This window comes from Hyla sarda, chromosome 4, assembly GCF_029499605.1.
Source record: "Hyla sarda isolate aHylSar1 chromosome 4, aHylSar1.hap1, whole genome shotgun sequence".
NCBI lineage: Eukaryota > Metazoa > Chordata > Amphibia > Anura > Hylidae > Hyla > Hyla sarda.
In genome coordinates, this window is record NC_079192.1 from 48,727,204 (window position 1) to 48,753,925 (window position 26,722).

The 26,722-nt window shown below is 42.9% G+C and overlaps 1 protein-coding gene across 5 annotated transcripts in view; it reads left to right on the plus strand.

Annotated features, from left to right (window-relative positions):
* Positions 1-13,304, plus strand: part of RASAL3 (RAS protein activator like 3) — an 80,879-nt gene extending 67,575 nt beyond the window's left edge. For 3 of the 5 annotated variants that reach the window (XM_056570830.1, XM_056570833.1, XM_056570834.1), the window contains 6 exons: positions 1,682-1,883; positions 2,457-2,548; positions 4,096-4,372; positions 6,007-6,123; positions 8,499-8,686; positions 9,264-9,553. In XM_056570830.1, the coding sequence (XP_056426805.1) occupies positions 1,682-1,883; positions 2,457-2,548; positions 4,096-4,372; positions 6,007-6,123; positions 8,499-8,686; positions 9,264-9,534 (1,147 nt within the window). In that variant the 3' untranslated portion in view covers positions 9,535-9,553. Of the gene's footprint in view, positions 1-1,681; positions 1,884-2,456; positions 2,549-4,095; positions 4,373-6,006; positions 6,124-8,498; positions 8,687-9,263; positions 9,554-12,341 lie in introns of those variants that run through there. The other 2 variants (XM_056570831.1, XM_056570832.1) reach the window with 2 other exon arrangements.
* Positions 13,305-26,722: the final 13,418 nt, after the last annotated feature.

Consider the following 26,722-nt stretch of genomic DNA (forward strand, 5'->3'; position numbering starts at 1 on the left):
TGTGCATCGGACCTCATCACGAAAGAATTGAGTTTTTGGTCCTCTCCAATTGCACTTCCGAAATTCTCCTTGGACTACCCTGGCTTCAACACCATTCCCCAACCCTGGATTGGTCCACAGGGGAGATCAAGAGTTGGGGTACCTCTTGTTTCAAGGACTGCCTTAAACCGGTTACCAGTACTCCCTGCCGTGATCCTGTGGTTCCCCCTGTAACCGGTCTCCCTAAGGCCTATATGGACTTTGCTGATGTGTTTTGCAAAAAACAAGCTGAGACTCTTCCTCCTCACAGGCCTTATGACTGTCCTATTGACCTCCTCCCGGGCACTACTCCACCCCGGGGCAGAATTTATCCTCTGTCTGCCCCAGAGACTCTTGCTATGTCTGAGTACATCCAGGAAAATTTAAAAAAGGTCAGAGGAAAAACCTTCTTTTTGGTTGACTGGGAGGGCTGTGGTCCCGAAGAGAGATCCTGGGAACCTGAGGACAATATCCTAGATAAAAGTCTGGTCCTCAGGTTCTCAGGCTCCAAGAAGAGGGGGAGACCCAAGGGGGGGGGTACTGTTACGCCGAGCGCTCCGGGTCCCCGCTCCTCCCCGGAGCGCTCGCTACACTCTCGCTCCCGCAGCGCCCCGGTCAGATCCACTGACCGGGTGCGCTGCGATACCGCCTCCAGCCGGGATGCGATTCGCGATGCGGGTGGCGCCCGCTCGCGATGCGCACCCCGGCTCCCGTACCTGACTCGCTCTCCGTCGGTCCTGTCCCGGCGCGCGCGGCCCCGCTCCCTAGGGCGCGCGCGCGCCGGGTCTCTGCGATTTAAAGGGCCACTGCGCCGCTGATTGGCGCAGTGGTTCTAATCAGTGTGTTCACCTGTGCACTCCCTATGTATACCTCACTTCCCCTGCACTCCCTCGCCGGATCTTGTTGCCATTGTGCCAGTGAAAGCGTTCCCTTGTGTGTTCCTAGCCTGTGTTCCAGACCTCCTGCCGTTGCCCCTGACTACGATCCTTGCTGCCTGCCCCGACCTTCTGCTACGTCCGACCTTGCTTCTGTCTACTCCCTTGTACCGCGCCTATCTTCAGCAGTCAGAGAGGTTGAGCCGTTGCTAGTGGATACGACCTGGTCACTACCGCCGCAGCAAGTCCATCCCGCTTTGCGGCGGGCTCTGGTGAACACCAGTAGTGACTTAGAACCGGTCCACTAGCACGGTCCACGCCAATCCCTCTCTGGCACAGAGGATCCACCTCCTGCCAGCCGGCATCGTGACAGATACCAATTTGGTTGAATTTTTTTGTTGGTAAGGTTTTTTTTCTTTGAAAAGTGGGACATTTTTCTTTTTTTTTTCTTTTTTAGTAAGCGTAGGGGCAGGGTCATCAAGGGGTTAGGTATGTGCATACACATGGACTGCTCACCCTAACCCCCCCATCCCCCACACACACACAGACTGGTCCCTCTGCCCCAGTGTCTCACCTTTGTATGGAGGGTTCTTTCAATGTGTCTAGTAATACTATAGAGGTCAATGGTAGTGACATTCAATACAGAATTGTATATGATAAAATACTTATTTGATAAGTGTTACATATGATATATGGAACTTTTATATTTATGTCCTGTCTATTCTAATCCTGCCAATAATAGTCCAGCCAATAATTAACTCTATAACTCTTGATATTGGACTTCACAGGTTTGGAGAGAAGGAGGACTACATGGCCTTTATGAATGGCTTCCTGGAGCAGCACTGGGATGAGATGTCTGTCTTTCTGCAGACAGTAACCGATCCGGACAGTGAGGTGGCAGTGACAGGTTATGAGGGCAGTGTGGATCTGGCCTATGAACTGTCCATCCTTCATTATATGCTGTGCGGGATCTTCACTGGTATCCATCAGGTGCTTATTGAAATTAATTCAGAGTATTTAAAGGGCCTATCCCTATAGTTTTATATTAACTAATATGGTGCTGGGAGGGGGAAAATATAAAAAATATGTACTTACCTAGTCACTCTCCCGTAGCTCCTGTGCGCCTCTGCCCAGTTCCCCAGTGTTCTCGCTTCTTCCTGCTTCTAAGATGAGCACTGAATGCAGGACCTGCCAGCTCTGCCAATAACTGACCACAGTGGTGTTTGTTCTTGACCAGTAATTGGCTGAGCTGGCAGGTCCTGCATCGAGTGCTCGTCTCGGGAAGAAAGAAGACCAGAAGGAAGTGAATGGGAGCTACTGCAGACCAGAGGGGATGAGTTGTAATTTTAATGGTGCCATTTTGGCTTACATTTATTTAAGATTTTTTTTTTTTTTTTTTTAAAGTAGGACATGGAAAAAAACTTTTTGTTGGGGGATTTCTTTTACATATTGAACATCATCTTTGGAAGTACCACCCTCTAAAACTACAACTTAAATTCAACAACTCAATTACGTTTTCCTATATTTTCTAGTGATTTTTACTTTTCGTCTCTTTTTCCATAGCAAACTAAAGACCATCTGGAGCCATTGCCTACAATTTTAAAAGCTTTGGCTGAGGGTTTACCTGTTCCTGAATGCATCACCCAGGATCAGAGGTAACACTGCAGCCAATGGGCATGTCAGACTTGCTACTAATGCCCAAAGAAACTACTAAGAAATCATACATGACAATGCAGTTCAACTTTGTCCATGCACCTCAGGCATTAATGCACACTTGCTGTTAGCAAACAATCATGTCAATGTATCGGAAATAGACTTCTTTGAGGAGAGGATGTCTTTATGTTTTTGGGCAACCCTAGTGCATTTCACAACCAGAAAAAGTCACAGTATATTGTAGACCTTCAATAATGCACTTGGATGTTTAGACCCATATAAGTCATTGACTTCCATTATGTGAGTTGTTCTTGACCAATGATGGTCCACACCTGCATGGAGAGTACAGAGGGGAAAATGCAAAAACAAATCACTAAATACAGGTGGTCACATAGCTTTACTGAGTGTTTGGCTTTACTAATGTAAATTTACCACCCTAGTGGGGTATGAACTACAAAGATAGTTGATATTCAGGTTATATGAGTGTGTAGTTTGAATAGTGCTACCTGCAAATCAAGACTTCTGACTAACTTGGCAGACAAAAGTGGATTTACTGGCATCTGTAGTCACCTTACAGGGGTTATCCAGAAATAGAAAAACAGAGCTACTTTCTTTCAAAAACAGCTCCATGTCTGTCTCCAAGTCGGGTGTGGTTCTGCAGCTCAATTAAATTGAAGTGAACGGAGCCAAGTTGTAAAACAACACCCAACCTGGAGACAGACAGGGAGCTGTTTATGAAAGAAATTAGCTGTGTTTTTCTAGTCCTGGCCTGGAAACCCCCTTTAAAAGTCCCTATTCCCTTTAGTCAAAAATTGTCTGAAACAGCCATCTTCGACGGGAACAGTCAGCTGCCTAAAGTGTTTGCAAGCTATTTTGTTCTGAGAGAAATAAGCCAACACCAGAGTTGAATGGCAACGGCTTATCCCTCCTCTCTCCATTAAACACATATAGAACGTTCAGCTCTACTAGTGGCAGTCTTGTAGCAGATTATGTCCTGCATGAATAGAGGATCAAGCTTGGTAAAGAAGATTAAAAAGGGACACAGGCCCGTCAAGTCCTTCCTATAATGCAGTGCTGGATATGAAGAAAGCAAAAATGCCAGTTCCCTTAAACTGGCAGAATAAATCCCTAGATCAATTACTCATCTTCAGTCATATAGTAAAATAACTTCTGATGTTATATTCCTCTGCTGATGTGCAAGAATCAGTTTCCTGACAACCTCCAGTGGCTGAAAGCATGCAGGAGGGAGTTGGGGCCCTTAATCTAAAAATTATGCAGGTCTTAGAGGTGGAACTGATATCTATTACACATTTATGGCATATCATGTGTAATTTAGAGGGCTCCCCAGTTGGGAAATTACTCCTTCAGGTCCATATGCAGCATGAAGCAGTCAACCATGAAAAAATGTTGTCCAAAAGAACACTTCAAAAACGTAAGATGGAGCTCCTAAGCATGCATGTTTAGAGTTTTAGGTCACAGGGCCCTCTGAAATCTATGGTAACCTGTATATTTATTCTGTAAACCTTTCATATTGCCATTGTTTTTATAGTCAAGATAACAGTGAAGATCCCGAAATCATATTTCCAAGAGACATGTGCAATCTCCGCCCACTTGTAAAAAAGAGCCAATCTCTGAGCAGCCTCATAAAGGAAAGACTATTCCCACTTCCGAAAATAGAGGAGAGGGAGAGAAAGAGTAGACGTCATGTGACAAGAACACAGAGTGTCCCGGCCCAGACCAGACCAGGTCGTGAACGTAGGACAAGACAAGATACCTCTTCTGTGGCTGAGAAAGATGAAGATGAGACTAAAGGTGCTGGTATAACGGTATGTTCTGTATGCAAAGCGATATCCCCAAAAATATTGTGACATGTTGACAAGACTGAGCAGAGAAGTCAGCTTGGCGGTGGCAATACTGTTTTTAAAGTCAAGTTTTTCTTGTGCTAAATGTCAGTGGTCTAGATTTACTATTGCAAAAAACTGCCACACGAGACTTTGCACCACATTTCTGATGAGTATTACATACTTTTTTTTACAGTTTTCTGCCAGGACTAACAAAGTCTGCTTGGCATTGACAAAAGGGGTGTGATCTTGTGAAAGGGGCATGGCCTATATGCACCAAATAATTTTGCCACATGGTTCTGGTTTTAAGTACACTGACTAAAAATGTATTATATTATATTTATTATTATATAAAATAAGCCAGATCTGTAGATTTACCAGATTAATCAATCAGCCTAAGACATTTTGATAAATCTGGCACATCTATGGTTTGACTGAGAATTTTTTTTTCCTGTTTTAGTAAAACTGGGCCAATATATGTCACTAAACTGTTTCTTCACTGTCAGTGTTATTCCTGTTGGTCTGTTGGTTGGATATGGGTTGGTTTTTTCTTGATTTGCATGTTTCTGCTTTTATATTGTTTATATATTGCTTTGAATTACTCGTGTTCAAATTGTATATGCACAAAGTCTTAGGCTAAAAGATAAACCTATGAACTACATGCATTTACCAACATTTCTACAGGTAATCTGGGGTGAGCTTGCTCTGAGTGCTGCCTCTCTGCAGGGAGAGTAAGCTAGAACTAATGTAGAGAAGAGCAAGGAAGAGAGAGGGAGCTCCCGATCATCCTTGTTCTGTTATTAAGGCCTATACTCAGAATTATACTTGGGGCTGTATAGCTCCTGGTGATCTTATTCTGGTTCCCCCTGAGAAAAAAGGCAGAAGAGATTGGAGAGAGGAGAATTACAGAGCCTGCGAGTAGAAGATATACAGGTATATCATAGCTTCTTGGACCTAGGAACTGTCCAGCTACATTTCTTCAAGAAACCTGCACCCCACAATTGGGCATTGCAGCTCAAAGTGAGTAGAAATTTTCTGGGACTAACTGGGAGCCAAACACTTTCTATTCACCTGAGAGATGAGAGAGATATGGGAGTAGAGACCATGCTTGGCCTAGAGCAAAGTCTGCAAACTCCAGGTACTATAGCATATACCTCAGCTCAAGAGGGTAACCCCTGCTCCAGCCAATTGTTTTGTAAATAGACTGTGCCTCCCATCTGTGAAAGAACTATTCACTGAGTAAAGACTAAGATTTTAATATCCTAGTGTCTAACTTACTTTCTGCACTACATCATGGAAACCCCACAGATGATCAAGACAGACAAACAAAACAGTGTCCTCCGGAAGGGGACTATAACCACTAAACACCATCTCTGCAGCCCCCTCACCACTGCACCAGAATAACCCTATGAAAGCCCTTGTGCCAATGTCACCAGCATGAAAGCAACCATGGCCTGAGTAGAACCACTGGTCTCAGTCATTCCCTATCATCTATATATAATTTTTAATATACTTTCAGCAAAAATAAAAGTGTACCTTTTGCTTTTGGGTGTAGTATTTCTTTCTATATTTGCAATACCTGCATTCATCAACTACTAGGCCCTTTCTTTGTTATACAGAAACCAATACGACCAAGGCAATCGTCTACTCTACCTAGACGGAAGTCAACCGTGCCATGGTGCAGGGATGAAGATATACACTTTGTAAAGCAAGCAAGAGAAGTTGAAGAAGACCAGGTAATGTGGGAAGCAGGAGCATTGCTAGTGTTTTAAAAGATCAGGGGCACCCTCCTCCCAAAAAAACAAACATTGTCACTGATATATCACATGTAAACATTACCTCCATACTACTAACAATACACACTATACACAGAAAGATATTGTCACTGATACTTCTACATAATGTCTAAATAACACCACCACCACACCATGACTGCTGCACATAGTTACAGTGCCATCACATCCAGTGACTCACAGGTGAAAACTTCCTGATCAGCGTCATTCAATTTTAACTTCCCCATCTGGCCAGACCGTCATGACAACTTCTTCCAGCCACATTTCTTCTCTGGAAAACCTGCCAGACAAAACATTACAACCTCCAAACTTTTCCAGCACCCTCTCCCACCTTTATGCAAACTCCCTACATACATTGCCCCAATCAGGAATAATGCCCTCCTGTGTGTCCTGTACAGTAAAGCAGGTGGGGGGCAGGTAGTTTGATTTTCTCCATTAGGTAGTCAGCCAAGCTAATGTGCATGGCCAACTTAAAGAGATTTATCAATACCTGTAAAAAGGATAAGTTGCCCAGTTGCCCATAGCAACCAATCAGATTGTTTCTTTCATTTTTACAAAGGCCTCTGAAGAATGAAAGAAGCGATCTGGTTGGTATCTATGGCCAACTGGTCAACTTTTCCTTTGCACAGGATTTGATAAATCTCCCCAGTCTGACAATTAATTCAGAAAATGACCTATTGTTTTTTGGTTGGTGTTACGTCCTGCTCCTCCCCGGAGCACTCGCGGTGTTCCTCTCTCTGCAGCGCCCCGGTCAGACCCGCTGACCGGGAGCGCTGCACTGACATTGCCGGCGGGGATGCGATTCGCATAGCGGGACGAGCCCGCTCGCGAATCGCATCCCAAGCCACTTACCTGTCCCGGCCCCCGGCTGTCATGTCCTGGTGCGCGCTGCTCCGCTCCTTAGGGTGCGCGCGCGCCAGCTCTCTAAGATTTAAAGGGCCAGTGCACCAATGATTGGTGCCTGGCCCAATTAGCCTAATTAGCCTCCACCTGCTCCCTGTGTATATAACCTCACTTTCCCTGCACTCCCTTGCCGGATCTTGTTGCCTTGTGCCAGTGAAAGCGTTTAGTGTTATCCAAAGCCTGTGTTTCCAGATCTCCTGCTATCCACATTGACTACAAACCTTGCCGCCTGCCCCGACCTTCTGCTACGTCTGACCTTGCCTCTGCCTAGTCCTTCTGTCCCACGCCTTCTCAGCAGTCAGCGAGGTTGAGCCGTTGCCGGTGGATACGACCTGGTTGCTACCGCCGCAGCAAGACCATCCCGCTTTGCGGCGGTCTCTGGTGAATACCAGTAGCATCTTAGAACCGGTCCACTGACACGGTCCATGCCAATCCCTCGCTGACACAGAGGATCCACATCCAGTTAGCCGAATCGTGACAGTTGGTTTTTATGTTTACCATATTTTTAAGAATTTTTGGTGATGTTTCATTCTGACCTCTAATCCTAAAACTTAACTGAGACTTCCTGTTCTGTCCATGATAAAAAAAAAAAAAAGTGGAGGCTGCTGGAAAGGGATCTGTACAGCATTCCAGCAAAAGATGACACCATCAAGCTGACCCTTTTTGGTCAAAGGATATGTAACCCCAACCATTTTTGTTGAGTATGAGCGATGATAACCACCAGTGACCACCACCATTAGGCTAGGTTTCCACACAGGCTTTTTTTATGGTGTTTTAAAAAAAAAAAAAAAAACTTTCATTGCAGTTTTTGAACCAAATCCAGAAGTGTATGCAAAAATGGAAAATATAAAGGAAGGACTTATACTACTTATTTATCGATCCACTTTTGGCTTTGGCTTCTAAACTGCAGTGACAATTCCCCCATCCCCCCCCCCCCCCCCCCCCCCCAAAAAAAGAACCACCAGAAAAAACCTTTGTAGAAACCTAGCCTTAGTGTCAATCTGGTATTCCGGACATGATAACATAATTTGTTAGGCTAAAAAAATGTGTCCATTTAGTTCAGGTTAATATCCTGCAATGTTGATCCAGAGGTAGGAAAAAAAACTATGAAATTGACATTAGTTTTCTTCTTGTTAGGGAAAAAAATTCCTTAGTGACTCCAAATGTGGAGATCAGAAATATCCCCTGATTCGAAAACCCTTCTCGAGACACAAGTCAGTATCCTTGTGCTATGTAGGGGGAACGGTATCCTGAGGGTTAATATTGCCAGGTTTGAAGGTGTTTAGTTGAAAAGTTAACATCTCTTACTTGACATTAAAAAAATTACAGTGATCATGCTGTATGTAAATAGATATAACTCCTATTTAATGTTGTATATACTGTATATGTTGTAAATACTTATTTTTGATCTTTAGGAGCTGGACCTACAAGAAATGAAGGGGCAAATAGCAGAAAATCAGAACAAGCAAAAAGATTTGGCAGGACAGATGTGCAACATGGAAGAGAAGATGCAGAAAGCTCTGGACCAATTGTCCAAAGTGGAAGAGATGCACAAGGTGTTACAAGCTGAGATGACCAACCAGATGACACAAATGCAAAGCAGGTAGTAAATATACAGTATAATTTAGACATGTCAGTCATAGTAGTGGAGACCTCCATAGATGAATGGATAGTGAACTTGCGTTTTCAACATGTCTTGCTCATCTTGCTCATCAATTAAGTCAATAAGAGTTACAGAAACCTACAAGTGCATGTAGCTTTTCATAGATCCAATTGGTTCAGTTGAATACAACAACCCATAACCACAGTCATATAACCCTTAAAGGGGTATTCCTCCCCTAGGCATCTTATCCCCTATCCAAAGTATAGGGGATAAGAAGTTTTATCATGGGGGTCCCGTCGCTGGGGACCCCCGCGATCTCCCTGCTGCACCGGAGGCTTGTGACATCACGGCCATGCCCCCTCAATGAAAGTCTATGGACGGGGCGTGATGGCCGCCACGCCCCCTCCCATAGACTTGCATCGAGGGGGCGTGGCTGTGAAGTCACAAGCAGGGCGTGACCATGTTGTCGGCTGATTATAATGACAACTAAAAACTAACCATACACTGTTCCAGAGATAAACAAAAATTTTACAAAAAAATAAATAAAAAAAATATTTTTTTTTATCATTTATTTTAGGATTGATGCCTTAGAGAAGGAACACGGGGAAGAGAAGACACAAAGAGAGAAGAATGAAGAGAAGATTGCAGCAATGGTGAGGTCTCCTATTATAGAGGTGGTGTTTAGTTTTAGTTTACTATTTACACATTTAACAAATTGTAGCAGAAAAGCAATATCGAATCCTCTCCTTGTGCTGGTTATGGCTCCACTGTATAAGTTGATTAACTTGACTCTGATTCCGCTGGATGATGGCATTCCTCAAGAGTCCTACTGGGGCCTCCAGCTGTGACTTGAGGTAGGTGTTCAATTTCCCTACAGTGCCACCACAGGGAAAAGTAAGCATTACACAATACCCATTCAAATTCATGGGTCGTATATTTAATGCAGGACAGAACAGGTCACACAGAGTAAGAGCTGCTCTTTTTACAAATTTGGCCAAGAGACTGTGGTCAAGAGACTGTCACCTATGGGCAGGGAAGGAGTGCAGTACTGATCTCACCCACTCCCTCTATCCCTGCCTACTTGCCTATCCACCCTAATAGGGGATCCCTAAATATGTGAAGGAAGTGACTGTCAACAAAATAAACTACAATACAGACACAGGTCGGGATACAGTAGGGAAGCACACAGACTAACAGAAATAATATCTTACACACACACTCAATTAGTCAATGTCCACTAGCCAAGTCAATACCACGAGTTGTCTAAGTACAAAAACGCTAATACCAGAGAGAAGTCAAGAAGTCAAGACAAAAGTCACAGATACCGGGTAAACAGGAATAAACAGGATATATCGCTAGCTATAGCAGATTACTTCTTTCGCAGGCAAAGCCTGGATGTAACTGCAGGTTTAAATAGGGAGTACACAGATGAAAGCTAATGAGGTCAGCTGACCATCCCAGAGGGCTAAGTGTAACCCGGCAATGAAAAGAAACAAAAGAAACTGTCAGAACGGATTAACCCTATGGGTTCTGACAGAGACATGAAAATAGGTTTTAGACAACTTAGACAACCGCAACGTTGGGGCATTTGTGTTATAGTATAGAAGGCAATCCAGTGTACTAAAGCTGGAATATCCACTAATCTAAAATAAAGGTGCCTGAAGCCCTACCCCAGGAGAGGTGTGTTCTATGTCTATGGGAGATTGGGAGATATGGAAAGACTATAATAAAAAGTGCAAACATGTCACCCCCTCTGTGGACCAGACACCCCTAAGCAATCATTGGAGCTTCAAATAGACCATAAAACTGTGGATTTTGCGGCATATGTGTTACAGATGGACTTTGATGCAGAATTTACTCTACACTAGGGATCGACCGATATCGTTTTTTTAGGGCCGATACTGATACCGATAATCGGTGGAGGTTAGGGCCGATAGCCGATAACTTATACCGATATTCCGGTATAAGTTATCGGCTATTTATCCCCCCTCGACAATGCTGCAGGTCATTGATTTAAAGCGAGCGCTTTAATTCAATGCACTACAGTGGCTTTTGCGGGGCCATAGGCCGCCGCCGCCACCACCCGCTTCTCTCTCCTACCTGTCAGGGTGGTCCGGGCCATCCATCCATCCTTCCTGTAGTGTCCGGTGTCATTCCTGGGGGAGGGTGAACCGGTCCGGGTTGTCCTTCTCCGGGGGTCCTCTTCTCCACTCCGGGCAGGCTCCGGCCTAGTACGCTGCATAGACGCCGCTGCACAGTGACGCCCGTGCGCAGCGACGCACCTGACGTCACGGCGTAGCAGCGTCTATGCAGCGTACTAGGCCGGAGCCTGCCCGGAGTGGAGAAAAGGACCCCCGGAGAAGGACATCCCGGACTGCTTCACCCTCCACCCGGAATGGCGCCGGACACTACAGTAAGGAAGGATGGATGGCACGGACCACCCCCATTACGGGTACGTTTATTTTTTTATTTTTTTATTGACTCGGAGGGTGGGGGAGGGGCCCGACCGGTATAGCGGTATGGGCAAAAATCCATAACGGTATACCACCCAGCACTACGGTGGGGGGTGCGACGCGGTGGGTCGGGGGGGGGCGGTCGCGGTGCAGCGGGTCGGGGGGGCGGTCGCGGTGCGGTGGGGGCGGTGCGGGGGGCATTATCGGCTTATCGGCAAGGTAATTGCCGATACCGATAATGCCCAAAATCGTGATTATCGGCCGATAATATCGGCCATACCGATAATCGGTCGATCCCTACTCTACACTTTGCAAAGTGTGAAATCCTTAGTGAAAATATATAAAATATAACTTATATGCTGTGGATAAGTATGAGAAAAATAGGGCAGAGCTTCCTCTAAGGACAGTATGTCTGTATAGTGTACACAGAAAAGTGAATACACACCACACAGATGTGTACTAACCTGAGGGGGTTGTGTGCGAGACACAACCACCATGAAGCGTAGTTCAGTAATTATGACGGAGCTGCCTCCTGGGAGTTCGGCTGGGATAACCACCTACCGACTTGAAGACGTCTCTGGAGTAATGGAAAAGGTACAGGATCTTCGGCGCATGCCATACAAAGATGACAGGAGCGTAATGCAAAGGTATCTTTATTGCCCAATACACTTAAACGCGTTTCGAGGCTTCTTGCTTCTTTTTCAATAAGACATAGGCTTCATTGATGAAGCCTATGTCTTATTGAAAAAGAGGCAAGAAGCCTCGAAACACGTTTAAGTGTATTGGGCAATAAAGATACCTTTGCATTACGCTCCTGTCATCTTTGTACGGCATGCACCGAAGATCTCGGACCTTTTCCATTACTCCAGATATGCTGTGGATAAGAAAATTTGCAGCATGTCCTCAATTTTATGCAGATTTTCCCGCTATATGTAAGATTTTTACTCTATTTTACTGGTTGATGAAAACAGTCAGTTTACACCAAGTCATTCCTTGGGTAAAATTTAGAGAATTCCTTCACAATATGGTATGCAAAGAAGCAAGTCATTGTAAGGGTGAGAACTCTATGTGTCTCCATACAAAATCTGAGGTAAATAATGGCAGGTTATGTGCATAAGGCCTTAAGTTCTTCCTCATTCTGATAATAGTCTATATTTTTATGCCTTTCAAGTAAGACGTATAATTGCGTTTATTTCTTGTAGGAGAGACGTCTGTCAGTTCTCGAGAATACATCTAGAAACTCCAAAAAAGGTCACAATGGAAATAGGCAGAACATTGATGATGCCTTAGAGGACGCCCCCATCACTTATGATATGGATGGAACAGAAAGCTCTGACACCGATTAGTTTATGCACCAATTCATGGACTATCAGGACTATCAGGGTACTCCGCTGCTCAGAGTTTGGAACAAGCTGTTCTGAACGCTGGAGCCAGCGCCGGGAGCTTGTGACTCCATAGCAACGCTCCTCATGACGTCACGTCCCTCCCCCTCAATGCAAGTCTATGGGAGGGGCATGACAGCCATTGAGGGGGTGGGGCATGACATCATGAGGGGGTAGGGTTATGACATCACGAGCTCCCGGTGCCAGCTCCAGCGTTCGGAACAGTTTGTTCCAAACGCTGAGCAGCGGAGTACCTCTTTAACACAAAATGGTGCAAAGATTTTGTACCTGGTTTGGCCTCATCACTTTTCCACCTAAACATATACAACATCTATTTACATAAAGCTAGCCATATATAAGGCTTTTAAATGGCCATTTTTTGTAATGACTTGTTTTTCATGGTTGGTCTGTGAGGGTTGCTATTGTGAACAACAGTGTCAGAAGTTATAACAACAATTTATTGTTTTATCATTTTTTTCTAAAACAACAATTTGCTGATGAATTTCTGCCACGATCTTGGCCTACCCTGGCCTTCTATTGGTCGGATTTAGATATGTCACTAAATAACATTCAAGTGCAAGAACCAACAGTGACTAAATTATTACAACAAGGCAGAGCAGCTTTTTGGCAGATATCTGCCTTTACTTGGCAGCTGTCTTGCTTGTAGTGTCATGAAAAGGCACCAATGGTTGAAAGAGAACGACCTTCCTAAAACTCAATGGCCTACTTATCTCATTGTTGTCAGCCTTTGTATCGCAATACCCAAAATAAAATGCATCTTGTATCACAGAGTTTCATGTACTCTTATGTTGGGGAAAAAAATCTATGTATGAGTAATTTAGAACTAGGAAAAGATTAGTGCTGGGCCAGGGTGCCTTGGCCCACTAAAGAACAAGATTCAGAGACCATCCTTCAGTTACACTTTATTAGATGAATAGGGAGAAATGTGTCAATAACAAGTAGGGGGTTATCCCAAGGTTTAAAGCTACATTCCACTCACTGTGGTCAGCCTCCTTACAATTATGAGAATGGAGGTCTCTTGTTTCCTAAATGAAAGAAGCAGCACCGCACATGTTCGACGGGAGCTCCATACCCTCTTTATGGCTTTTCTAAGAACAGCAGAGCGCTGTACACGGCTATGTTCAGAAGTCCTTTGAAAAGTGAGTGGTTCTACAGCTTCATTCACTCAGGGAACAATTGACCTCAGTTCTAGTGATCGGTGGGGGTTCCAGCGGTCAGACCCCCCCCCCACCCCAATCAGCTATTTATCTCTATCCTGTGTATGGCCACCTTAACCCCTTACCAGCCCAGCCCATTTTCACCTTAAAGGGGTACTCCTGTGGAAAACTTTTTTTTTTTTTTTTTTTTTTATAAATCAACTGGTGCCAGAAAGTTAAACAGATTTGTAAATTATTTCTATAAAAAAATCTTAATCCTTCCAGTACTTTTTAGGGGCTGTATACTACAGAGGAAATGCTTTTCTTTTTGGATTTCTCTGATGCCACAACCACAGTGCCCTCTGCTGACCTCTGCTGTCCATTTTTTGGAACTGTCCAGAGCAGGAGAAAATCCCCATAGCAAACATATGCTGCTCTGGATGGTTCCTAAAATGGACAGCAGAGGTCAGCAGAGAGCACTGTGGTCGTGACATCAGAGAAATCTAAAAAGAAAAGCATTTCCTCTGTAGTATACAGCCCTTAAAAAGTACTGGAAGGATTAAGATTTTTTAAAAGAAGTAATTTACAAATGTGTTTAACTTTCTGGCACCAGTTGATTTAAAAAAGGAGTACCCCTTTAAGGACCCAAGCATTTTTTTTGCAAATCTGACCACTGTAACTTTAAACATTAATAACTCTTGGATGCTTTTATTTTCATTCTGATTTCGAGATTGTTTTTTCGTGACATATTCTACTTTATGCTAGTGGTAAAATGTTGTCGATACTTGCATCATTTCTTGGTAAAAAAAAATTCAAAATTTGATGAAAAATTTGAAAATTTTACATTTTTTTTAACTTTGAAACTCTCTGCTTATAAGGAAAATGGACATCTCAAATAAATCATATATTGATTCATATATACAATCTGTCTACTTTATGTTTGCATCATAAAGTTGACATTTTTTTTACTTATGAAAGACATCAGAGGGCTTCAAAGTTTAGCAGCAATTTTCCAATTTTTCAAAAAATTTTCAAAATCGGAATTTTTCAGGGACCAGTTCAGTTTTGAAGTGAATTTAAAGGGGACTCAGAAGGGAAGGAGCGACAATGGGATTTTGGAGAGTGAGTTTTTCTGAAATGGTTTTTGGGGGGCAGGTCACATTTAGGAAGCCCCTATGGTGCCAGAACAGAAAAAAAAACACATGGCATACCATTTTGGAAACTACACCCCTCAAGGCACGTAACAAGGGGTCCAGTGAGCCTCAACACCCCACAGGTGTTTGACGACCTTTCGTTAAAGTTGGATGTGTAAATGATTTTTTTTTTCACTAAAATGCTGTTTTTTCCCCAAATTTTACATTTTTACAAGGGGTAATAGGAGAAAATGCCCCCCAAAATTTGTAACCCCAACTCTTCTGAGTATGGAAATACCCCATGTGTGGACATCAAGGGAACTGCGTGCACACTACAAAGCTCAGAAGAGAAGGCGTCACATTTGGCTTTTGGAAAGCAAATTTTGCTGAAATGGTTTTGGGGGGTATGTTGCATTTAGGAAGCCCCTGTGGTGCCAGAACAGCAAGAAAAAAACAACATGGCATACTATTTTGGAAACCACACCCCTCAAGGAATGTAACAAGTGTTTGACGACTTTTTGTTAAATTTGGATGTGTAAATTAATTTTTTTTCACAAAAATGCTGTTTTTCCCCCCCAAATTTTACACTTTTACAAGGGGTAATAGGATAAAATGCCCCCCCAAATGTGTAATACCATCTCTTCTGAGTATGGAAATGCCTCATGTGTGGACGTCAAGTGCACTGCGGGCGCATTACAATGCTCAGAAGAGAAGGAATTACATTTTCACATTTGGCTTTTGAAAAGCAAATTTTGCTATGGCTATGGCTTTGCAGGGATCAGTGTAAAAGATCAGTGTGTGCAGTGTTATAGACCCCTATGGGAGCTATAACACTGCCAAAAAAAAGTGAAAAAAAAAGTTAATAAAGGTCATTTAACCCCTTCCCTAATAAAAGTTTGAAGCACCCCCTTTTCCCATAAAAAAAACTGTGTAAATAAAAATAAACATATGTGGTATTGCCGCATGTGGAAATGTTCGAACTATAAAAATATATCAGTAATTAATCCGCACGGTCCATGGCGTATGCGCAAAAAAATTTCAAAGTCCAAAATAGCATATTTTTGGTCACTTTTTATTTCATGAAAAAATGAATAAAAAGCAATCAAAAAGTCCAATAAATACAAAAATGGTACCGATAAAAATTTCAGGACATGGCACAAAAAATGAGCCCTCATACCGGCCCGTACGCAGAAAAATAAAAAAGTTATAGGGGTCAGAAGAGGACAATTTAAAACTTATAAATTTTCCTGCATGTAGTTATGATTTTTTTCAGAAGTATGACAAACTCGAACCTATATAAGTAGGGTATCATTTTAACCATATGGACCTACAGAATAAAGATAAGATGTCATTTTTACCGTAAAATGCACTGCGTAGAAACGGAAGCCCCCAAAAGTAACAAAATGAAATTTTTTCTTAAATTTTGTTGCACAATGAATTTTTTTCCGTTTCGCCGTGGATTTTTTGGTAAAATGACTAATGTCACTGCAAAGTAGAATTGGTGGTGCAAAAAATAAGCCATCATATGGAATTTTATGTGCAAAATTTAAAGCGTTATGATTTTTAGAAGGTGATGAGGAAAAAATTAAAATGCAAAAACGGAAAAATGCTGAGGGGTTAACCCCTTAAGGACCAAGCCCATTTTGACCTTAAGGACCAGGCCAATTTTATTTTTGCATTTTCGTTTTTTCCTCCTCGTCTTCTAAAAATCGTAACTCATTTAGATTTTCATCCACAGACTAGTATGAGGGCTTGTTTTTTGTGCGACCAATTGTCCTGCGTAATTACATCCCTTATTTTACCATTAAATGTATGGCGCAACCCAAAAAATACTATTTGTGTGGGGAAATTAAAAAGAAAACCGCAATTTAGAAAATTTTAGAAGGTTTCGTTTTCACGCCGTACAATTTACGGTAAAAATGACATGTGTTCTTTATTCTGTGGGTCAATATGATTAAACTGATACCCATTATTATATACTTTTCTATTATTGTTGCGATTAAAAAAAATTGCAAACTTTTTAATCAAATTGATATGTTTAACCCCTTAAGGACACATGACGTTCTCATACGTCTCCATTTCCGAGTCCTTAAGGACACATGACGTATGAGAACGTCATGTGTTTTACCGGCCCCCGGCAACCATCTGGAGCGGAGCCGGTGCCCGATGCCTGCTGAAATCGTTCAGCAGGCATCGGGGCATATCGCCCAGGGGGGTCATTATGACCCCCCATGTCGGCGATGGCCGCAGATCGCTGGACAATTCAGTCCAGCGATCTGCGGCGGATTCCGGGTCAATAGGGTCTCCAGTGACCCGGTGACCCGGAATTATTGGCTGATCAGAGACGGCCCCGAACAGCCAGAGCCAGCAGGGGTGAGGCGGCACTGGTGCCACCTCACGATCGCCCTGATTCGTCGGCCGGATTACCGGCCGACCAATCAGGGCGCCTGCTGCGGGTGTCACTCCCGCAACCCGCTCCGCCCCCATTCCGGAGGACGTGAGCGGGTGCGGGACGTGCACCCCGGGTGCTGGGGACCCCGATCCCCGGCGTCCCTGTTGGGATCGGGGCCCCAGGAGCAGCGGCGGCGGCAACGACGAGGGACTGACCTGTGTGGCGAGGATCGTTGGAGGTGAGTGACAGCCTCCTGGAGCTGTAGTTATGCAACAGCAGGAGGCAGACCACCACAACTCCCAGCATTCCCTTATGGGCATGCTGGGACTTGTAGTTTTACAACAGCTGGAGGCACATTCTTTCTATGGAAAAGTGTACCTTCAGCTGTTGTATAACTACAACTCCCAGCTTGCACAATCAGCTAAAGTGCATGCTGGGAGTTGTAGTGGTGCATCTGGTGGTTGCATAACTACAACTCCCAGCATGCCCGTTGGCTGTCGGTGACTGCTGAGAGTTGTAGTTTTGCAACAGCTGAAGGCACACTGAGTTAAGTAGCAAACCAGTGTGTCTCCAGCTGTTGCATAACTACAATCCCCAGCATCCCCAGCCAAAGTAGTATGCCTCCGGCTGTTGCATAACTACAACACCCAGCATGCCCTTCTGCTGTCCGTACATGCTGGGGGTTGTAGCTTTTGCAACAGCTGAAGGCACACTGGTTGCAAAACACTGAGTTTGTTACCAAACTCGGTGTTTCACAACCAGTGTGCCTCCAGCTGTTGCAAAACTACAACTCCCAGCATGCACTGATAGACCGTACATGCTGGGAGTTGTAGTTTTGCAACAGCTGGATGTTCCCCCCCCCCCCCCCCCCCCCCCCAATGTGAATGTACAGGGTACACTCACATGGGCGGAGGATTACAGTAAGTATCCGGTTGCAAGTTTGAGGTGCGGCAAAATTTCTGCCGCAGCTCAAACTGCCAGCGAGAAACTACTGTGAACCCCCGCCCGTGCGACTGTACCCTAAAAACACTACACTAACACACAATAAAATAAAAAGTAAAAAACACTACGTATACACATACCCCTACACAGCCCCCCTCCCCAATAAAAATGAAAAACGTCTGGTACGCCACTGTTTCCAAAACGGAGCCTCCAGCTGTTGCAAAACAACTACTCCCAGTATTGCCAGATAGCCGTTGACTGTCTAGGCATGCTGGGAGTTTTACAACAGCTGGAGGCACCCTGTTTGGGAATCACTGGCGTAGAATACCCCTATGTCCACCCCTATGCAAGTCCCTATATTAGGCCTCAAATGCGCATGGCGCTCTCACTTTGGAGCCCTGTCGTATTTCAAGGCAACAGTTTAGGGCCACATATGGGGTATCGCCGTACTCGGGAGAAATTGTGTTACAAATTTTGGGGGGTATTTTCTGCTATTACCCTTTTTAAAAATGTATAATAGATAAAACAGAAAGAGGCGGCGCTCAGATCCCAAAAGCGATTGAAAGTAGGAGAGGTTTGTACTCACCCGGTGTATGTGGGAGGTCACAGGACAGTGATCCCCCACTAACACCTGGAGTCCTCTTGTCACTTATATACTGAAACAATCTCCGTCATGTAGACATCCCTTAGGGAGGGCGCAGGGTGAGCCGGAATCACAGTGCCGTGGTCCGTGTATGAAAAAAGAACAAATGGAAAAACCAGCGCTCGGAGGCAGTATATATCATAATAACAATCAAACCAAAATATAGTAGATTGTCACTGAAATGGACTTACTTCACTAGGGGAGATGTGTAGGTACAGTAACCTTTCACATCATCCCCTTCCAGGAGAGTATGACAAAAAAGCCCGGAGGTCCGTGGATGGATAGGGTAGGTTTTATTGCGACGCGTTTCGGAGGGCTTACAGGATCGCCTCCTTCCTCAGGCATATATCAAAACAAAGTAATAACAGCCCCCTTAAATACATACCGTGTCCGGGGTAGAGGCGTGTTAATTGGTTCTTATGTTCTAATGGAAGGATGGTTTGAGGACCTGCAGATCCGGTTCTGCAGGTCACATGTTCCAGAGTCACGTGATCATAGATCACGTGATACCCAGAGGGGAGGAAAGCCCGGAGTTCCGGCAATGTGACCCGCGACCACGTGACGAAAATCGCCACGTGATCGGGGATGACACGCCGGCCCTCCGGACAGATGCGTTCCACGCTGGAGCGCTCCAACGCGCAAGCGGGAGATGGATGGAACACTCGACGCCTGCGCACCAGGCGTGTCGGCGACCCGATGCGCTCCAGGGCGGAACGCACTAAGGTGACTATCGGTAGATTATTAAAGAACCAAAAACGCCCATCCTACGGACATGTTTACAAAACAGGGAGGCAAGTTAATACATTAAGAGAAACATGTTCAATTAAAAACATACAATACTGATATAGTATAATATAAAAAGAATACAAATATAAAAATATATAAAAATATAGTGTACACATGTACACGCAGGTGCAAGGACATATGCACGCGCATGTACACATGCATAAAGCACTCAGTCACACATATGCTAACATACACACCCATACTCTCATATGTATATATATATATATATACATACACATACACATACATACATACATATTCACATATACTTAGAAATAAACATACACACATACACGTATTAACATACACCTACACACATAAATGTATTACACACATAAAAAATACATATACCAGTGTACATACATACATGCATGCACATATAGTCCACACATAGATATCACATTAAACACATAGAGCATATTCTAACATATCACATCTCAATCACAGGCATATAATTAATTTAACATTAAAAAAAAAAGGAGAAAGAATAACAACATTATATATATATATACACATATACATGTATCCATGTGTATACGCACACACGACGCTTAAAAGCACGTGTGTGCACATACACACACAGACTGTCTGTGTCTGTGTGTGTATGTGCACACACGTGCTTTTACGCGTGTGTGTGCGTATACACATGGATACATGTATATGTGTATATATATATATAATGTGTTATTCTTTCTCCTTTTTTTTTTTAATGTTAAATTAATTATATGCCTGTGATTGAGATGTGATATGTTAGAATATGCTCTATGTGTTTAATGTGATATCTATGTGTGACTATATGTGCATGCATGTATGTATGTACACTGGTATATGTATTTTTTATGTGTGTATACATTTATGTGTGTAGGTGTATGTTAATACGTGTATGTGTGTATGTTTATTTCTAAGTATATGTGAATATGTATGTATGTATGTGTATGTGTATATATATATATATATATACATATGAGAGTATGGGTGTGTATGTTAGCATATGTGTGACTGAGTGCTTTATGCATGTGTACATGCGCGTGCATATGTCCTTGCACCTGCGTGTACATGTGTACACTATATTTTTATATATTTTTATATTTGTATTCTTTTTATATTATACTATATCAGTATTGTATGTTTTTAATTGAACATGTTTCTCTTAATGTATTACTTGCCTCCCTGTTTTGTAAACATGTCCGTAGGATGGGCGTTTTTGGTTCTTTAATAATCTACCGATAGTCACCTTAGTGCGTTCCGCCCTGGAGCGCATCGGGTCGCCGACACGCCTGGTGCGCAGGCGTCGAGTGTTCCATCCATCTCCGCTTGCGCGTTGGGAGCGCTCCAGCGTGGAACGCATCTGTCCGGAGGGCCGGCGTGTCATCCCCGATCACGTGGCGATTTTCGTCACGTGGTCGTGGGTCACATTGCCGGAACTCCGGGCTTTCCTCCCCTCTGGGTATCACGTGATCTATGATCACGTGACTCTGGAACATGTGACCTGCAGAACCGGATCTGCAGGTCCTCAAACCATCCTTCCATTAGAACATAAGAACCAATTAACACGCCTCTACCCCGGACATGGTATGTATTTAAGGGGGCTGTTATTACTTTGTTTTGATATATGCCTGAGGAAGGAGGCGATCCTGTAAGCCCTCCGAAACGCGTCGCAATAAAACCTACCCTATCCATCCACGGACCTCCGGGCTTTTTTGTCATACTCTCCTGGAAGGGGATGATGTGAAAGGTTACTGTACCTACACATCTCCCCTAGTGAAGTAAGTCCATTTCAGTGACAATCTACTATATTTTGGTTTGATTGTTATTATGATATATACTGCCTCCGAGCGCTGGTTTTTCCATTTGTTCTTTTTTCCTTTTTAAAAATGTAAAATTTTTGGGAAAACAAGCATTTTAGGGGAAAAAATATATATATTTTTTTTACATATGCAAAAGTCGTGAAACACCTGTAGGGTATTAAGGTTCAAATTACCCCTTTTTACGTTTCCCGAGGGGTCTAGTTTCCAAAATGGTATGCCATGTGGTTTTTTTTTTTGCTGTCCTGGCACCATAGGGGCTTCCTAAATGCGGCATGCCCCCAGAGCAAAATTCGCTTTCAAAAAGCCAAATGTGACTCCTTCTCTTCTGAGACCTGTAGTGCGCCAGCAGAGCACTTTTCACCCCCATATGAGGTGTTTTCTGTATCGGTTGAAATTGGGCTTCAAATTTTGGGGGGTATTTTCTGCTATTACCCTTTTTAAAATTGTAAAAATTTTGGGAAACCAAGCATTTTAGGTGAAAAAATATATATTTTTTTTTACATATGCAAAAGTCGTGAAACACCTGTAGGGTATTAAGGTTCACATTACCCCTTGTTACGTTCCCCGAGGGGTCTAGTTTCCAAAATGGTATGCCATGTGTTTTTTTTTTTTTTTTGCTGTTCTGGCACCATAGGGGCTTCCTAAATGCAGCATGCCCCCAGAGCAAAATTTGCTTTCAAAAAGCCAAATGTGACTCCTTCTCTTCTGAGACCTGTAGTGTGCCAGCAGAGCACTTTTCACCCCCCATATGGGGTGTTTTCTGTATCGGGAGAAATTGGGCTTCAAATTTTGGGGGGTATTTTCTGCTATTACCCTTTTTAAAAATGTAAAATTTTTGGGAAACAAAGCATTTTAGGTAAAAAATATATATTTTTTTTTTACATATGCAAAAGTCGTGAATCACCTGTAGGGTATTAAGGTTCACTTTACCCCTTGTTACGTTCCCTGAGGGGTCTAGTTTCCAAAATGGTATGCCATGTGTTTTTTTTTTTGCTGTCCTAGCACCATAGGGGCTTCCTAAATGCGGCATGCCTCCCAAAAACCATTTGTCGCTCCTTCCCTTCTGAGCCCTCTACTGCGCCCAGCCGAACAATTAACATAGACATATGAGGTATGTGCTTACTTGAGAGAAATTGGGTTTCAAATACAAGTAATTTTACAAAATTACAAATTTTCTCCTTTTTACCCCTTGCAAAAATTCTAAAATTGGGTCTACAAGAACATGCAAGTGTAAAAAATGAAGATTTTGAATTTTCTCCTTCACTTTGCTGCTATTCCTGTGAAACACCTAAAGGGTTAATACACTTACTGAATGTCATTTTGAATACTTTGGGGGGTGTAGTTTTTATAATGGGGTCTTTTATGGGGTATTTCTAATATGAAGACCCTTCAAATCCACTTCAAAACTGAACTGGTCCCTGAAAAATAGTGAGTTTGAAAATGTTGTGAAAAATTTCAAAATTGCTGCTGAACTTTGAAGCCCTCTGGTGTCTTCCAAAAGTAAAAACTCATAAATTTTATGATGCAAACATAAAGTAGACATATTGTATATGTGAACCCAAAAAAAATATATTTTGAATATCCATTTTCCTTACAAGCAGAGAGCTTCAAAGTTAGAAAAATGCAAAATTTTCATTTTTTTCATCAAATTTTGGGATTTTTCACCAAGAAAGGATGCAAGTTACCATAAAATTTTACCACTAAGTTAAAGTAGAATATGTCACGAAAAAACAATCTCGGAATCAGAATGATAACTAAAAGCATTCCAGAGTTATTAATGTTTAAAGTGACAGTGGTCAGAATTGCAAAAAACGCTCCGGTCCTTAAGGTGTAAAATGGCCTGGTCCTTAAGGGGTTAAAATCCTTCTATTTTGATGACCTATAACTTTTTAATTTTTTGGGATCATTTTTTATGCCATGATCTGTACAGTACTTTTTATTGATACCACATTTGTGTATATAAAACTTTTATACATTTTTTTTATACATTTTTTTGAATAAAATGTGACAAAAAAGGAGTACGTTTTTACGTTCACGCCATTCACCGTATGGGATCAGTAACATTATATTTTAATAGTTTGGACATTTACACATGCGGCGATACCAAATATGTGTATTAATTATCTTTTTTTTACACTTTATGGGGGTAAAATGGGAAAAAAGGACATTTTACATTTTTATTGGGGGAGGGGATTTTTCAAATTTTTTTACCTTTTTTTTACTTTCATTTTTACACTTTAATAGTCCCATGCTGGAAGATCGGATCACCGCGGCAGCGTTGCGGGGTTCCGATCATCCATTCAAAGTACCGCACTGCCGCAGATGCCGTGATCTGTATTGATCACGGCATCTGAGGGGTTTATAGCGGACATCCGCGATCACGCGGATGTCCGCCATTAGCGGCGGGTCCCTGGCTGCTGATAGCAGCTGGGACCTGCCGCACATGACGCGAGCACCACTCCGGTGCTCGTGGTCATGACGGAGCGTAAATGTACGCCATGGTGTGTTAAGTACCACGTCACCATGACGTACATTTACATCCATTGTCGTTAAGGGGTTAAAGTGGGATGTGAAAAGGAAAAATTAGATTTTTTACACTAAAATGCTTTCAAAAGTAAAAAATATGCCCACCCCAAACCCTATGCTCTGAATAATCATTCTGGGAATGTGATGTGTGTGGCCGTCCCTAACTTGTTGCCTCAAATGCGCAAGGTGACATAAAAAAGACCCCGATGCTAGTGACTCAGTGACCCATGACCCATTTTTTGGAAAAAATACTCCCAGAGTTTTTGTTTGTTTGTTTGTTTTTTTAAATAGTTTTTTGGGCAATTTAGTGGTTTATAGAGTTAAAATTTGGAATGTACTCTGGACTTGGTACATTAGGGTCAAATTATGGGAAATTAAAATGAATAGGGAAAATGTAGTACTCCATAGAAGTGTGATACTACCTGAAGCAGTTTTTAATTAGTGTTGCTCGCGAATATTCGCAATTCAAATTTTATTCACGAATATCGCATATTCGCGAATTCGCGAATATTGAGAATATAGCACTATATATTCATAAATACGAATATTCGGATTTTTTTGCATATGCGAAAATATATGCGCATATTCGCGAATATTGAGTCCTCCCTTATTTAATGGCATAGGGAACTGTGACTAGTGCATTAACTCTGTGATTTTTTGCCCATAGAAACCAATAGGCCTATTGTGGTCTATGGGGATCTCATGGCATGTAAAACAGTAAGCTAAGCAGGAACGTCTCGGCAGCTCGAGTCCCGGGGTGGGACAGAGTTTTACAGTGTTGTGGTTTAACTTTACTTTCCTGGAAAAACTGCTGTGTTGCCCATAGCAACCAGATTGCTTCCTCCATTTTTCAGAGGCCTTTTCAAAAATGAAGGAAGCAATCTGATTGGTTGCTATGGGCAACTGCACAACTCTTCCTCTACACTGGTTTTGATGAATCTCCCCCATAGAGGGAGATTAATCAAAACCTGTCCAGAGGAAAAGTTTCTGAGTTGCCCATAGCAACCAATCAGATCGCTTCTTTCATTTTTCACAAGGCCTCTGCAAAATGAAAGAAGCGATCTGATTTGTTGCTATGGGCAACTCAGCAGCTTTTCCTGGAAGTTTCTGAGTTGCCCATAGCAACCAGATTGCTTCCTTCATTTTTCAGAGGCCTTTTCAAAAATGAAGGAAGCAATCTGATTGGTTGCTATGGGCAACTGCACAACTCTTCCTCTACACTGGTTTTGATGAATCTCCCCCATAGAGGGAGATTTATGAAAACCTGTCCAGAGGAAAAGTTTCTGAGTTGCCCATAGCAACCAATCAGATCGCTTCCTTCATTTTGCAGAGGCCTTGTGAAAAATGAAAGAAGCGATCTGATTGGTTGCTATGGGCAACTTTTCCAGCAAAGTAAGATTAAACCACAACACTGTAAAGCTCTGTCCCACCCCGGGAATTGAACCTGTGGTGGTCTCCCATCCACTGTGCTGCCAAGACATTCCTGCTTAGCTTACTGTTTTACATGTCGTGAGATCCCCATAGACCACAATAGGCCTATTGGTTTCATTGGGCAAAAAATCACAGAGTTAATGCACTAGGCACAGTTCCCTATACCATTAAAGAAGGGACGGCTCAATATTCACGAATATGCGCATATGCGGAAAACCAGTGTAGAGGAACAGTTGTGCAGTTGCCCATAGCAACCAATCAAATTGCTTACTTCATTTTTGAAAAGGCCTCTAAAAATGAAAGAAGCGATCTGATTGGTTGCTATGGGCCACTCAGAAACTTTTCCTCTGGACAGGTTTTGATAAATCTCCCTCTATGGGGGAGATTCATCAAAACCAGTGTAGAGGAAGAGTTGTGCAGTTGCCCATAGCAACGAACCAGATTGCTTCCTTCATTTTTGAAAAGGCCTCTGAAAAATTAAGGAAGCAATCTGGTTGCTATGGGCAACTCAGAAACTTTTCCAGGAAAAGTTTCTGAGTTGCCCATAGCAACCAATCAGATCACTTCTTTTATTTTGCAGAGGCCTTGTGAAAAATAAAAGAAGCAATCTGGTTGCTATGGGCAACTCAGCAGCGTTTCCAGGAAAGTAACGTTAAACCACAACACTGTAAAACTCTGTCCCATCCCGGGACTTGAACCTGTGGTGGTCTCCCATCGACTGTGCTGCTGAAACAGTCCTGCTTAGCTTACTGTTTTAAATGCTGTGAGATCCCCATAGACCACTATGGGCCTATTGTTTTCAATGGGCGGAAAATTACAGAGTTAATGCACTAGTCACAGTTCCCTATATCATTAAAGAAGGGAGGGCTCAATATTCACGAATATGCGAATATATTTTTGCATATGCGAAAAAACGAATATAGCGAATATAGCGAATTTATGACGAATATTCGTCCATATATTCGCAAAATATCGCAAATTCAAATATGGCCTATGCCGCTCATCACAATTTTTAATGCAGAGGCCCGAATGATCGGGGCAAGTGTCACATTAAATTGTGGTGTCCTTCCGTATCCCCCTCTTGTGACACACTCTGCATTTTTCCTGGCACCTATATTTCCAGTTCCTTGGGAACTCCGGCCTGCTCTTTCCCGGTCGCCAAAGATCAGGGTCTTTAGGACTTCTTCTTGGAACTGGAGGAATGTCCCTGTGTTGCCAGCGTACTGGGACAGTACAAAAGCGTTGTATATGGAAACCTGTACCAAGTAGACTGCACCTTTTTTGTACCATACCCGTGTTTTCCGCATTGCCATGTATGGCTTGAGGACTTGATCAGAGAGATCAACTCCACCCATATACCGATTGTAGTCCAGAATACAATCG